The sequence below is a fragment of the Mandrillus leucophaeus genome, unplaced genomic scaffold, assembly GCF_000951045.1.
Source record: "Mandrillus leucophaeus isolate KB7577 unplaced genomic scaffold, Mleu.le_1.0 Scaffold110, whole genome shotgun sequence".
NCBI classification, from domain to species: Eukaryota; Metazoa; Chordata; class Mammalia; order Primates; family Cercopithecidae; genus Mandrillus; species Mandrillus leucophaeus.
Genome location: NW_012099210.1, coordinates 1,820,034 through 1,836,386, shown reverse-complemented (window position 1 = coordinate 1,836,386; position 16,353 = coordinate 1,820,034). Strand labels below are relative to the sequence as shown.

At 37.2% G+C, this 16,353-nt stretch overlaps 1 protein-coding gene across 3 annotated transcripts in view; it reads left to right on the top strand.

The window, feature by feature from the left end:
• The window catches only part of MARCH7 (membrane-associated ring finger (C3HC4) 7, E3 ubiquitin protein ligase), a 55,033-nt gene that overhangs the window by 27,104 nt on the left and 11,576 nt on the right, over positions 1-16,353 (top strand). For 2 of the 3 annotated variants that reach the window (XM_011991598.1, XM_011991590.1), the window contains exons 3-6: positions 2,980-3,172; positions 5,363-5,530; positions 7,179-8,277; positions 11,777-11,946. In XM_011991598.1, the coding sequence (XP_011846988.1) occupies positions 2,980-3,172; positions 5,363-5,530; positions 7,179-8,277; positions 11,777-11,946 (1,630 nt within the window). The remainder of the gene's footprint in view (positions 1-2,979; positions 3,173-5,362; positions 5,531-7,178; positions 8,278-11,776; positions 11,947-16,353) is intronic. The other variant, XM_011991608.1, reaches the window with a different exon arrangement.

Genomic DNA, 16,353 nt, shown 5'->3' with positions numbered 1-16,353 from the left:
AATGAAATTCATTATCTAAATCTGCTCCCCTATAATCAGTATTTTTAATGAATGGCATAGTAATTTATCTCACCAGTAGAAAGTACCAAAAACCTGTTTTTTCTCTATTTCTCACAGCCCTACATCTAATGAATTTTTATGTTTTATGATTGCTCTCTATTCCCATTACTTACTTCATAGGGACTTCTTTCTTGATATTCTAATGGCTTCCTAATTGGTTTTCTTACTTTCTGTTCATTTCATCTATTTCATCTTCCATATGCCTCTAAAAGTCTTTCTATATAGTAGCAGATCTGATTCATCCCGCCCTTTGTTAGTTCCCAAAATCATATTTGCAGAAGTGCTATTCAGTAAGTTTATGCTAAAGTCTTTGCAAAATGAGAAAAATAATGATGTCCTACTGGACAAAAGTGACAGTTCTTTCTCATTTTTAAATTAAAACATTTTTTGTTTTGGTCTCTGAAATCCAGAAGTGTTAGAACCACTGGCCTGCAGGATAAGGTCCCTGATACCTTGATGATAATGGCATATGAAATGGTTTGATTCTGAAATATCAGATTAATTTCATTTCTTGTGCTAGCTCCAGGTCATTGATTGGGTGTCTGTAATATTAGGTACAGAAGGCTTGTGAGACTTAACTTTGTGCTAAGCTGAAAAATGCCATATTCAATTTACAGAATATTCTCTAGGCAAAGGATGGGCGAATTCCTGATGTAGCCCTTTCCTGCCTTTTCAGCCTTGCACCTTCTACTTTATTTTCAAAATTTCTTCTCCAGTGATACCATGAACTAATATATCCTCTGAATGCATGCAATATGTTTCTCATGATTGAACCATAATTGGCTGGGTGCAATGGCTCATGCCTTGTAATCCCAGCTGTTTGGGAGGCTGAGGCAGGAGGATCACTTGAACCCACGAGTTCAAAACAAGCTTGGGCAACGTAGTGGGACCCTATCTCTATAAAAAGCAAATTTAAAAATTAATAATTGAAGTATAATAGAAGGTCAAGTATAAATAGTAATGTCTTAGAAGAAAGCCAGGCCAGATGTGGTGACTCACACCTGTAATCCTAGCACTTTGAGACGCTAAGGCAGAAGATTGCTTGAGCCCAGGAATTCAAGACCATCTGGGCAACATGGTGAGATCCTGTCTCTACAAAATAAAAATTACCCAGCCATGATGACATGTGCCTGTGGTCCCAGCTACTCTGGAGACTGAGGTGGGAAGATCAAGGCAGCAGTGAGCTGTGATTGTGCCACTGCACTCCAGCCTGGGCAACAGAGTGAGACTGTGTCTCAAAACAACAACAAAAATCTGATGGTAAATGGTTTATACGTCTTTTTTTGTTGTCTATTTGTAATGTCGTTTTTCATTCACCTACCCTGTGAACTTCAGTTACTATCTTCTTTGACTCTTTCCCTGTGTCCTTAAAACATATTTAGGGTCTTTCTGTAAAACTTTCACTGTACCTACTATTATAGTACTTATTTATAGTATAATTATTTATTTACTTATCTGTTACCTATACTGTAGAGCTTTGATGGAACACATTTTTTGGGTTCTTGTGTTTATCATGTGAATTTTAGATTAATATAGACCGGAATTACGGCCCATGATGCATTCCATTTTAACTCTTTTGTTAAACAGAAGAACACTTAAAATAATTTGGTTTCATTTTAATGTTCTTTAGCACAATAAACTATTTACCACATACTTATGGTAACATGCTTTTAAAAATTATTTTTCTTTTATATACTGAAAAATTACTTTTATTTTAGAGATCCTTACTGTCTCTGAGCCATTGAGAGATTGTATGCCAAATGTATGTTTTTTAGTCTACCTGTCCTGTGTGTGTGTGTCCAGGTAATTACTTTGCCGTGATGGAAACATTTTTGTAAAAAGACTAGTACAATTTCAATAATTGTGGTTGAAATATGTTGTCATTTAAACCTAAATATTTAAGGAGACAAACTGTCGCCTTTTTAATGCGTTGTAGTGAGTAAACTTAACAAATTAAAGAATTGGAGAGAAGTAAAATAGTTTGTACATTATCAGTGATATTTGTGTTACAAGTTTTATTTTGTGTACATATATGTTAAAAGAGAAAACCATGAGCCAAGTTTTAAAATATGTACTTATTTTAGTTGTTGATTCACTGATGAAGAAATTTCTGATGTTAGGAATTTTTTTTTTTGTAAAGCATACCCTTATTAGTGTTGTATGACCATATTCTGGAAACTAGGCATCAGAACAAGGATAAATTTGTTATTAGTTGAAAAATCTGATTTTCATAGTAGGGTAATTCACAATCTCTTTATAGCTTAGTATTCCTCAAAAGATTGAAATATTAAACCAGTACAACAAAGATTTCATTTGCAAAAAGAAAAAAAACTGAAAAATTAGGGAAAATGATTATAGTTTTTGGTCTTCAGTGTTTCATAACCAAGTGTTTGTATACGGTTAAAAAAAAGTACTTAACTTTACATCAGATTGAGAGCCCAGCAAAGTATAATTGTAGTGTATAGTAAATGGACAAGTGGGTAGAAGGAACAAAGTCTAAAGAAGAACTACATGGTGGAGGCTGGGCACAGAGGCTCATGCCTGTAATCCCAGCATTTTGGGAGGCCAGGGCGGGCAGATCATGAGGTCAGGAGTTTGAGACCAGCCTTACCAACATGGTGAAACCCCGTCTCTACTAAAAATACAAAAGTGAGCCAGGCGTGGTGGCGCGCACCTGTCATGCCAGCTACTCAGGAGGCTGAGGCAGGAGAATTGCTTGAACCCGGAAGGCGGAGGTTACAGTGAGCCAAGATCGCCCCACTTCACTCCAGACTGGGCAACAGAGCAAGACTCTGTCTCAAAAAAAAGAACTACGTGGTCGAAAAATTGATGCTTGTAGGAATTTATTAGAGGATTGTTGGTTAAATTTAATACTGAATGCAGCCTTTTGTTGTTTAAAAAAGTTTTTTGAACTTACAGTCTACGTCAGCATCAGCATCTGCGTCACCATTTCAATCTGCGTGGTATAGTGAATCTGAGATAACTCAGGGAGCACGCTCAAGATCGCAGAACCAGCAACGGGATCATGATTCAAAAAGACCTAAACTTTCCTGTACAAACTGTACTACCTCAGCTGGGAGAAATGTTGGAAACGGTTTAAACACGTTATCAGGTAAGAATATGTTTCTGTAGGTATTTTAAGCCCATTTTTCCCTAGGTGTAACACAGTTGTTCTTAGTTTTGGAATGAGGCAAGCAGATTTTATATGAAGACAGTGGGTCAGAAATGTAGTGGAATTTCCAAAATCTTAGTTTAAATTAATGCTAGAACTGATACTAACTCTTCTGCATTTTTCTTATAAAGCTGATATAGATATTCTACATAAACAGGATATTAGCAGATTTTAATTAGAATAGCTGGTGTTTTATGATCATCAAATTGGTAAATGTGTGTATTCTGTTGGTTATATTTTGTAATTGTTACAAGGAAGGCTAAATCTACTGATACATGTTTAAAATATTGCTTAAGCATGTCTTATGTAAATGATAAACATTGTAGTATATAATATTTATTTTCAGAAAATACGGAGGCTAAGGCAGAATGATCTCTTGAGGCCAGGAGTTTGAGGCCAGCCTAGACAACATAGTGAGATCCTATTTCTACCAAAAAAAAAAACAATTAGCTGGGCCTGGTGGTGCATACCTATACTCCCCAGCCACTTGAGGGGCTAAGGCTGGAGGATCGCTTGGTCCCAAGGAGTTTGAGGTTACGGTGAGCTATGATCATGCCAGTGCACTCTGGCCTGGTAGACAGAGCAAGACTCTGTCTCTTAAACAAAAAACAAATACAGAAACTCTTGAGTTAGAAAAAAAATGGTGGTATTTTAGTAGGATTTCTAGACAAGGGATTAGAAAGTCACAGTTTTAGTTCTCTAGCTAGATGAGTGGCATTGGGCAAGGTACTGACCACTCTGGGATTTGGATGATCTATCCATAAAGCGTCATGCCTGGTATTTTGTACTGAGACACATACTTTTCACACACATTGAAAAGATCTTTTGTTGAAAGGTCAGGAGGCTACCGTCTCACTCATACTCCTCTTCAAATGAAATGTTAGCCAGTGCCAGTGTTTAAGAGGAGCCAAAACTTGTGATGACACAATTGGAGGTAAAATTCTTTAAATGTTTGTGTGTTACCAATTGAAGTAATGTAAGCAGTTCCTGTCTATTTTGATAATCTGGAATGTCATGGGAAAGACATGCCTATCTGAAGGATATTAAGAATGTTGGGATGGCTAAGAGCAGACTGTTAATAACTTTGTAGTCAAACACCACTGTGCCAGAGATATTTTTGTTCTCTTCTGCTATGTGAAAACATTATAAATACTCTGGGCCATTTCTCTTAATAAAGAGGAATTATTAAGACTACTAGGATTAGGGAAGAAAGAATCAGAATTTCAAGGTAAATAGTGAAGGAAAGAGGTTAGAGACAATGTTTAATTTACTTTTAAATGAAATGTCTAATAAAATATCAATAACTATAACAATACTTTAATTCTTAGAATTAAGAATTCTAGAATAAAAAAATTAACCAACTGTGGTAGCAGTAAAAGTAATTCTGATAAAATTGTATTGTTGACATCTTCCCTTTCCAGATGACTTTGATTTTGATATTGGCAGTTCTCCAGCATCACTTTCATTGACTTTTTTTGTGAAATTCTCCGTGTTTGGCAAGATTTACATTTTTGTTCTGTAATCATTTTACATCATGTATAGGTAGATGTTGTGGGAAGTGACTGAGTCATTGACATCCTGTATGGGGTAGCTTTTAGTGTTAGAGAAGAATATGTTTAGAGTAGGAAATAATTTTATAAGTGATTAGTTCATTTGTGAATAATTTTATGTTTTACTGAATTTTGTTTCTGATAATGACTACATAACTGGGGATTCTCATAATAAACAACAATAAGGCCGGGTGCTGTGGCTCATGCCTGTAATCCCAACACTTTGGGAGGCTGGGGTGGGCAGATCACCAGAGGTCAGGAGTTTGAGACCAGCCTGGCCAACAGGGTGAAACCCCATCTCCACCGAAAATACAAAAATTAGCCAGGCATGGTGGTGCATGCCTATAGTCCCAGCTACTCAGGAGGCTGAGGCAGGAGAATCACTTGAACCCAGAAGGTGGAGGTTGCTGTGAGCTGAGATCGTGCCACTGTACTCCAGCCTGGGCGACAAAGCAAGGCTCCATCTCAAATAAAAGATAATAATAAATAACACTAACTTTCCTCTGTATTACTGAAGATTTGTTACCATCCAAAGCCTTGAAAGCTTTCTCTGATATAAAACTTCTTCATTTATTTTAAGATTCATCTTGGAGGCATAGTCAAGTTCCTAGATCTTCATCAGTGGTACTTGGATCATTTGGAACAGACTTAATGAGAGAGAGGAGAGATTTGGAGAGAAGAACAGATTCCTCTATTAGTAATCTTATGGATTATAGTCACCGAAGTGGTGATTTCACAACTTCATCATGTATGTATAAATTACATTAAGTGTAGCTTCTCATAATGTTCTATTTTCCTTTTTATGTATATTACTAAAACAACAGTAAAAAGGAATAGTGTATCTTTTGTCTTATGAAGATTTCAGAATACCTTAGTATTTCTTTCTAGTACTTGTTTTGACCTTAAAAAATAATTTAAAATACAGTAGATGAGTAAGAGTATCTAGATTCCATCTACCTTTACATTGTTTAACTTGCATTTTTCCTTTTAAGAATGTCTGTGTTACAAAATAACGTACTAAATTTTGTATCCTCAAATAGAATTTGCCTATAACATATGTAGTTTAATAACTACTTCTGATTCTTCTACTTCTGAAATAACTGGAAGTTTAAATCACCATTTTAAGGCATAATTTAAAATTACTTTAGTATAACATGGATGTACCTCTAGTTTTATTAAATTGACCTCAAGACCCACACTTTGTTTTTGGTTGCTTGGTTGCTTGCTTTGTTTGTTTTGAGATGGAGTTTTGCTCTTGTTGCCCAGGCTGAAGTGCAGTGGCATGATGTCAGCTCACTGCAACCTTCGCCTCCTGGGTTCAAGCGATTCTCCTGTGTCAGCCTCTCTCAGTAACTGAAGAAAAAGGTGCTAATTGAAGTTGACAAACATAGTAGGCAGAAATGGAGTTTGATTTACATAGTAGGAAATAATGTTTTGTTTTTAAAGGTTTAGTTTATTTTAATTTATCTTACTGGGGGAAATGTTTATTTATGACAAATGAAAACATTTTATTTTCTTGACTTTGGATAGTAGAGCTTTAGTAGACAGTATCAATAGCTTTTAGGTTTTGGACTATAAAAGTACAGGATAGAAATAGATTTAGTTCCTAACATTTACCCTTTCATAAAGCTCCATATATTAGTGTAGTAGTAATTTAGCTCTTATACAAGGTGAATGGGTAGTTTCCTTGCAAAGGAATCCTATAGTATTTCTCATCCCATTTGAAGATTTAAACCACCAGTTAAGGAATCCTTTCAAAAGTGCAGATGTCATAGCCCTATTCTGATTCATAGTTCCTAGCCAGTATTTAAAGCAAATGTAACACAGGATACATTTACAGGATAAGAATTACAGCTGTTAACCTGAAAGAAAAAAAAATTGGAAAAATTTTTAGCTATTAGCAGGATTTTTCATAAAATTACAAGGGTTTAAAACAACTTTTTAATTTATTGCACAGAGTAAAAACAAAATCTCCAAAACAGTCTCCCTTGGATGATTTTGCTTTTAATCATTTTAAGAGTCATTTACATTGTATTATTTGGCCTATTTAAAAGCATCTCAATTTAAATACTAGATATTATTGTATCATATCAAATAATTTCTGATCAATAAATTCAGCTGTTTTAATTTTATCAAAATTTTCATAAGTTCATAATACATTTCTTTTTTATATATTTGTAATGTTGACTTTACACGGCAGTACTGGATTTTACCAGTAGGAATAGAAAGAAATATGTTTATGTTTTTTCTATAATAACAGTAAATTCTGTAGTTACAACGTAACAGTAATCAGTTTGAATCCAGTGCTTCGTTTTGACACTCAACATAATAAATGCAAATAATAATGCTCAAATTATTTCATGTAATTGGTTATCTTTACTTCCTTTCAAAAATAGATGTTCAAGACAGAGTTCCTTCATATTCACAAGGAGCAAGACCAAAAGAAAACTCAATGAGCACTTTACAGTTGAATACATCATCCACAAACCACCAATTGCCTTCTGAACATCAGACCATACTAAGTTCTAGGGACTCCAGAAATTCTTTAAGATCAAATTTTTCGTCGAGGGAATCAGAATCTTCCCGAAGCAATGCACAGCCTGGATTTTCTTACAGTTCAAGTAGAGATGAAACCCCAGTCATAAGCAATTCAGAAAGGGTTGTTTCATCTCAAAGACCATTTCAAGAATCTTCTGACAATGAAGGTAGGCGGACAACCAGGAGATTGCTGTCACGCATAGCTTCTAGCATGTCATCTACTTTTTTTTCACGAAGATCTAGTCAGGATTCCTTGAATACAAGATCATTGAATTCTGAAAATTCTTACGTTTCTCCAAGAATCTTGACAGCTTCACAGTCCCGTAGTAATGTACCATCAACTTCTGAAGTTCCCGATAATAGGGCATCTGAAGCTTCTCAGGGATTTCGATTTCTTAGGCGAAGATGGGGTTTGTCATCTCTTAGCCACAATCATAGCTCTGAGTCAGATTCAGAAAATTTTAACCAAGAATCTGAAGGTAGAAATACAGGACCATGGTTATCTTCCTCACTTAGAAATAGATGCACACCTTTGTTCTCTAGAAGGAGGCGAGAGGGAAGAGATGAATCTTCAAGGATATCTACCTCTGATACATCATCTAGATCTCATATTTTTAGAAGAGAATCAAATGAAGTGGTTCACCTTGAAGCACAGAATGATCCTCTTGGAGCTGCTGCCAACAGACCACAAGCATCTGCAGCATCAAGCAGTGCCACAACAGGTGGCTCTACATCAGATTCGGCTCAAGGTGGAAGAAATACAGGAATAGCAGGGATTCTTCCTGGTTCCTTATTCCGGTTTGCAGTCCCCCCAGCACTTGGGAGTAATTTGACCGACAATGTCATGATCACAGTAGATATTATTCCTTCAGGTTGGAATTCAGCTGATGGTAAAAGTGATAAAACTAAAAGTGCGCCTTCAAGAGATCCAGAAAGATTGCAGAAAATAAAGGAGAGGTAAATTCGAAAACTTGTCTTAAACCTATAAATCAAAAATAGAAAACGAACTCTTCTTTTTTTTTTTTTTTTTTGGAGATGGAGTCTCACTCTGTCACCCAGGCTGGAGTGCAATGGCACGATCTTGGCTCACTGCAGCCTTGGCCTCCCGGGTTCAAGCAGTTCTCCTGTCTCACCCTCCCAAGTAGCTGGGATTACAGGCACACTCCACCATGCTCAGCTAATTTTCGAATTTTTAGTAGGGGTTTTACCGTATTGGTCAGGCTGGTCTCAAGCTCCTGACCTTAGGTGATCCACCCGCCTCGGCCTCCCAAAGTGCTGGGATTATAGGCATGAGCCACCGTGCCTAGCCTAGAACTCTTCATTTCTAAATTGGCTTCTTATAAAATTGATATTTGAAGTTTCTTTTCTTTCTTTCTTTCTTTTTCATTATTTTTTTAAATTTTTGAGATGGAGTCTCACTCTTTTGTCCAGGTTGACAATCTTGGCTCCCTGCAGCATCCGCCTCCCTGGTTCAAGCCTCAGCCTCCCAAGTAGCTGGGATTACAGGCACCTGCCACCATGCCTGGCTAATTTTTGTATTTTTAGTAGAAGCAAGGTTTCACCACATTGGCCAAGCTAACCTCGAACTCCTGACCTCAGGTGATCCACCTGCCTCCACCTCTCAAAGTACTGGAATTACAGGCATGAGCCACTGCTTCCAGCCTGAAATTTCTTCCCTTAACATTTACATCCAGTAAGATGTCTCACTCATAGGTAAATAGATAAGAATTAATAATTGAGGATAAGCCATGGTAGAGGGGTGTGAATTGTGTCAGAAAGTAATCCAAAGGTTATTTTAACCAGGTTGGAATACATATACACACAAAGACAAAAACCTTAATCTCTTACCCAATTCCTTGGTAGACTAATGCTAAATGGGGTTAGTAAGAGGAACTGAATGACCATAAGAGGAACTGAATGACCATGGATTACCAATAAATCTGCCTTAGCCTTTATTAAGATGATTTATTAACTAACCATTTATTTACATTTCTCACTGCAAATATTTTTTTGGAATTTGATGCACAAAATTTACTTTGATTCACAAAGTAAAATTTGATGCACAAAATAATTTTGATTTTGTGTTTGAAGTCCAAGTATATACTGAATATTATGTTTCTTTAAATTTTTTGTAGAGACAGGATCTTCCTTTGTTTCCCAGGCTGGTCTCGAACTCCTGACTTCAAGCAGTCCTCATGCTTCAACCTCCAGAAGTGCTGAAATTACAGGCATGAGCCACCATGCCCAGCCAATTCTTTAGAAGTTAGTATTATTTAACAGAAATACCAGTTTAGGCTGGGTACAGTGGCTCACGCTGTAATCCCAGCACTTTGGGAGGCCAAGGCGGATGGATCACAAGGTCAGGAGATTGAGACCATCCTGGCCTACATGGTGAAACCCTGTCTCTATTAAAAATACAAAAATTAGCTGGGTGTGGTGGCATGCGCCTATAGTCCCAGCTACTCAGGAGGGTGAGGCAGGAGAATTGCTTGAACCCAGGAGGTGGAGGTTGCGGTGAGCTGAGATTGCGCCACTGCACTCCAGCCAGGCGACAGAGCAAGACTCTGTCTCAAAAAAAAAAAATGAAAGGTTTAAATGCAGGGCATAGAATCTTTTTATACAAAGAAATCTTTATAGAGTTGAAGGTTGCTTATAAATCACTGGTAAGAGTGAAAAGACAAAAAAAACCAGAGATCTTAGTCCCAGCCTTACTCTTAATTTAGTCATCCTAGTCTAATTACTTAGTATTAAAATAGTTATTAAAATGAGATAAAGTCGTTTATTTGAAGTACACTTCGAGGAAGAAGACTTTATATAAAGGTAATGTGGGATTTTTTTTTCCTTTTTCACAAAGGCCTAGTAGAATTGTTGGGAAGCATAATTGTTAGTGTTATTTTTAGATTTTTGTTATACTTTAATAAGAAAATGCTTTCAAATCCAACTCAGGTGATAAAGGAAACTCTGCACACTTTCTGAGATGCTGGGCATTGGGCTACCATACTCCTTGTTTTTAATTTTATAGGACAGATTTTGCCATGTGACTGTTATTTTCCTGCTTTTAAACTTGCTATTTTTCCTTTTTTTGTAGAAAGAGATTTACTCTACCCTGGTAGTGTTTGCTTTAGTGTTTGCTTATTATAGCAGCTTCCTCCAACTGCAGGCTGTCTGCTGTCTGCTAAAGGATGTAGTTACATATTTTCAGCCTTCAAGGTTAGATTAATTTAAGTACAGTAGTGTAGGCAGAAAGCAAAGCATTACTTTAGTCATCTTCAGAGAGAAATGATTGAGCTACCACCACTCTATCTGGTTAATTTTAAAAGCAGCATTTGTTGGTTACTTTGCCAGAGAGAGTGTGTGTGTGTATGTTTGCATTTCTGTATTACATCTTTCCTTATACCTAAGGATTTTAAGACATTCTGCAGTTAAAAATGGTAGAGAAAAATTGAATCCACCAAGTAAACAGTTGAAACTATGAAGGGAAGAAAGTTAAATTTAAAGGTAAAATATAAATACCATGTTTTCAGTCTTTAAAAATAATTTATGGTTGAGGTTATGTCTGATTAACCCAGGGCATGAAAGTCTCCTAGCAGTTGTATATCCATCTCTTTCCACAAATCTTTTGCTAAGTTCATTTAGGTATCCATATATTCCGGGTTGTATTTCAGTAACAGTTCAGCATTCTGTATTACCAATTTACTGTGTACCTGTTTCATGCCAACAGTGGACTAATGCAGTAGGGATTTTAACAATTACTTACCTTATTATATAAAACTGTTGTTCCACATGTATGTATCAAGCAGTACACAGTGGCCTGTTAAATAGATGACATAGGTTAATGGAAACTTTCATAAGATTGCTGCAGGGAGGGGGCAGATGGAGAATTTTAAAGCATACTTTTAAATTTTTTTCTGTAATACAAAAGTTTATCAGTTTAAACGTGGTTCTGATAACATGTAAATGAGAATCTACAAGCCAGTATGTGTTTAATTCATGGAAATAGCCCTAAAGTTTGAGGGGAGGCAAGGGGCAAAAGTGATAAGTTTGTCTTACCTTTATACTGTTGGACTTGAAGTAGTCTGGAATACTGCAGAAATTAAAGTCTCTTAGAAGTACTTATAAAGCCATTGAGAAAAATACAGATCTTAAACTGTCATTTGTTAATGACAAAATTACTTAATCATATGAAAATAAAAATAAATGATAGGTTAGCCTATTTTACTTACCTTTAAAATATTTGTTACAATTTTTATTCTCAATGAGAGGGTTTTTCATTTTCAATCAGAGGGTTGCTGATGAATATAATTATTGTTGCTTTGTTGTTTTTACTATTTGCTTTTTTCCACCCAGAGACAGTGTGGGTAGAAATAACAAAAAAGAAAGCTTGTGATTATGTATGACTGAAGTAACCAACCAGGATGAGTTATGATAGCTTTGGGAAATGTGCCTTCTTTTCCAGCCTCCTTTTAGAGGACTCAGAAGAAGAAGAAGGTGACTTATGTAGAATTTGTCAAATGGCAGCTGCATCATCATCTAATTTGCTGATAGAGCCATGCAAGTGTACAGGAAGTTTGCAGTATGTCCACCAAGAGTGTATGAAAAAGTGGTTACAGGCCAAAATTAACTCTGGTAAGATTTACCCTTTTGTGTTTTCACAATTTTTTCTAAGAGATGCATGTATGTATGCGTTTTGGTTAACAAATTTGTAATTTATAGATTGTCGAATTTAGACTTTTAACAAGTGTCTTAATAATTTTTGAAGTCTCAGCAGAAGCATTAAAGAGCATTAGTCTTTGTAAATTTTTAGTAATGTGTCTTATATTTCATTTCTCACCAAACTATTCACTACTTCATACATGTATAGTACAGCTGTAATTTGTGATCACTGGTGTGTCCCTTTTATCATGTAAGATCCTTTTGAATCAAGGAAATAGACTCACCATTTACCAGCTGTGTGTCCTTGAGAAAGATTTATTTCTAATGTTGCTGTTGTGTCACTTAGCGAATTATGATAATAAGGCTACTATGGGGATTTATTTGTTCATTGAGTGCCTGTAATGGAGCCATGCACAGTAGTTCTAGATGTCGGTTATAGGATGGTAAAAAGACAAGGCACCTGCTTCTTGTAGTGATATTGGGTGTTAACGAAATGCCTTTCTGAAGTGAGAACGTGTAAATTGAGGGCTGAGCTATTCCATGATGAGGGGAAGAGCACTCTAGCATAGGGAACAGCAAGTTCAAAGACTTTAAGGTGGGAATCAACCTAGGTCTATTTGAGGAGCTGAATTATGCATAGTGTGGCTGGTGTATAGTTAGTCGGGGAGGGGAGATAAAGTTGAAATGAGAAAGATTAGCAGAAGTTAGTTTGTGCAAGACTTTTAAAGGCCCAAATCTTAGATTTAAATATGATGGGAAGCTACTAAAGGGAAAGGCAATGAAATTATCTTATTTATGTTTGGCTTCTCTGAGAATGGATTTTTAGGGGGACAAGAGTAGTACAGGGAGACCAACCAGGAGTCTGTTATCAGAGCACTTGCTACAGTTGGTGTTGATTAACGTGTAGCAGTGTGACCGTGATGATAGAATGGGTAGATTCTGGTATATTTTGTAGGTAGATTCTGTAAGACATCCAATTCAGCAGATTGGATGTGATGGAATGAAGGAGAAAGAACAATTAGGGAAGCTCATATTTTTGCCTTGAGCAGTTAAGTGAACGGCAGTTCCTTTTACTGAAATAGGAAGCTGAAAAGGGAACCAAGGGTTCTGTTTTGGACATTTTATTTGAACTGCTTACTAGATAACCATATGGAAATGTCATGTAGGCAGTTAGCTAGACAAGCCTGGCATTTCAGGAGAAACACTGAAAGTTTCAGTTATGAACACATGAGTAACGTTTGAGGTTTTGGTATTAAATAAGGTCAGCTGGAGGAAGAGCATATATCGAAGAAATAGGCCCAGGGCAGAGCCCTGGGACACCCAAACGTTTAGTGAAAACAAAGGAGATTTGAAAAGCAGCCTTTAGGAAGGAAGAAAACCAAGAAAATGTGTTGTGCAAGCCAAAAGAAGAATGCTTTAAGGAGTGTGGGATCAACCCTGCACTTCTGAGAGGTCAAGTAAAATGAGAAAAAAGAATAATTGGATTTGATAGCGTAGATGTTCTTCGTGGTTTCAATCTCTGGAATGCTGGGTTGCTGAGCCTGACTAGATTAGACTGAGTTGAGAAAAGTAGGTAAGAAAGGATAGACAGCAACATAGGTTCAACACTTTGAACAAATTTACTACCAAGGAGACTGGAGATGGGGAACAGGAATTAGAGTTACATGGGATCACAAGAAGTGTTTTTGTTTTATTTTGAGGTAGGGAATTTTAAGGCATGTTTTTATTTTGAGACTTCTAATAGAGGGAAAAAAATATGAAAAGAGGGGAAAGAAGATAGGGTCCAGAGCACAGCTTGAGTGGTTATCCCTTAATAGGAGAAAGGATATTTTCTCTTCAGAAGGCTAGTGTTGATGTGAGTGTTTATCAGTTTGTTGCTTTGATGGGAAGATTTATGACTCCCTCTGTTAATTGCATCTGTTTTCTTAGAAAGAGAGGTAAGGTCTTTAGCTGGTTAGGAAGTTTTGAGGTGTGAGGAAAATAACATTCTAAGGATGTGAATGTGTAGTAGGATTTCCAGATTGTATTAGTGTCTGTAAAAGTGATTTTAAAATGAGGTACACATACAGTTTTTTTAAAGCAGTTTTCAGATGCTTGGGATAAAGGTATGGACTAGAGTACAATGCTGGTAGGTCTTTTGCCAGGCAAATATGATGAAGGGAGTTAAGGGTATCTATAAGGACATAATTGTGGCGATCATAGAAATTAAAATCAGGAGGAAAGTAAGGACATCAGGAAGTGTATAGTGAGAAAGAGGTAGAGTATCTGAATTTTATTGACATTGATGTTAGTAGGCTAAAATAAGAATTGGTACACAGGAGGAGGGGATGCTTAAAATGGAGATTTAGGGGTAGTGCAGCAAATTGTGATGAGGTCAAGGGTATGAACTTAGAGTTGGTGACTGAGGTGGGGAAGGGTGATATTGGAAGCAAAGATGTTGAGAAAGTTATAATCCAATGGGACTGGTCTTGGATGTTGAAACAACCAAGGATTTAGTTGGCAAAGAAGGGTAGAGAACCAGGTGCTGAAAGTCATTAATGATTAAGCGGGGGATTAAGATTTGAAAACAGTAATGGGTGTGTTGGGTGGGCAACTACCCTCACTTCTTGGTCCTGAGTTACAAGGGACTGTGAGGATAAAATGGCTATAGAAGCATATATATAGGTATCATTAGTCAGAAGGCACTGTGGTTCAGGCATGAAAGTAAAGAGATAGTTCAAAAGAGAAAGGTTGGTGATTAGAGGAATTTACTGATATTAGACCATGAGTACCAGGGGATATAGGAACAACTAGTAAGGTAGAAAACTAGATCAGATTAATAAATGTACATAGTTGTTTGAGATTAAAGGTCTGATCATTAGCATGGTAACAGACAACTATGTTGTGAGGTATGATGGCACTGATTTTGATTTTAATAATCTGTTGAAGGAGTTGGGTTCAAGTTGGAGATGATGGGGATACTGGGAAAATTCCTGAGACTCCCAGTAATGTGGTAGTCAAGTGGTGAGCAGTAGCCCTCTAGGGGGCACAAGAGGAGAAAGCAGTATCTTTTCTTCTAAGCTAGTCTAAGCCCAAGGCTCTGAACAAGCTATCTCACCTGGAACTGCCTTTTCTCTGAGCTATATGGTGTTACGGTAACTCACAGGCTTTGTTAGTCACTGCCCTGAGGTGTTAGATGTACTAAATGAGAGATTACACGTAAAGTGCTTAGTATTTTGACACTTAAGGGCCCAGAAATGTTAGCTATTACCAAAATGAAGAACAACAATTTGACTCAACTTCTGATACATATAATTGGATTGTTAGTGCTAGATGTGGAGGAAAACAGATAATATAGTTTATTGTTTAAGAACATTGGCTTTTTGAAGTTAGACAAGCCCAGTTTGGAATATTTACTCGAACACTCAGCTAGCTATAGGGTCTTGAGCATGTTTCTTAACATTGGTTCTAAACCCTGGCTGCTGATCAAAATCACCCACTGGAGTTTTTAAAAATACAGATGGGCCAGGTATGGTGGCTCACACCTGTAATCCCAGCACTTTGGGAGGCCAAGGCAGGTGGAACACCTGAGGTCAGGAGTTTGAGACCAGCCTGGCCAACATGGTGAAACCCCGTCTCTACTGAAAATACAAAAATTAGCCGGGCATGGTGGAGCACACCTGTAATCCCAGCTACTTGGGAGACTGAAGCAAGAGAATCGCTTGAACACAGGAGGCGGAGGTTGCAGTGAGCCGAGATTGCCCCATTGCACTGCAGCCTGAGTGACAAGCGTGACACTCAGTCTCAAAAAAAAAACAATTTACAGATGATTCAGATTCACTCTTAAAGATTCTTAAGTAAGACTAGGTTAGGCCTCAGTTCTGTCTGAGTAACATTGAGTAATACCTCATAAAGTTGTTATGAATGTCAAAAGAGTTATTGTTCATAGTTTCCCACTGTACCAGTTACATGGTAAGTACACTGTTAAATTAAATGGGAGTTAGTTTGTTTTTGTTTTTGTTTTTTGAGACGGAATCTTGTCACCAGGCTGGAGTGCAGTAGCACAATCTCAGCTTACCGCAATCTCTGCCTCCCGAGTTCAAGTGATTCTCCTGCCTCAGCTTCCTGAGTTAGCTGGGATTACAGGTGCACATCACCACACCTGGCTAATTTTTTGTATTTTTAGTAGAGATGAAATTTTGTCAAGTTGGCCAGGCTGGTCTCGAACTCCTGGCCTCAAGTGATCTGCCCACATTGGCGGCCTCCCTGGCTAATGTTTTCTGTATTTTTAGTAGAGATAGGGTTTTGTCATGTTGTCCAGGCTGGTCTCAAACTCCTCGCCTCAAGTGATCTGCCTGCTTTGGTGGCCTCCCAAAGTGCTGGGATTATAGGCGTGAGCCA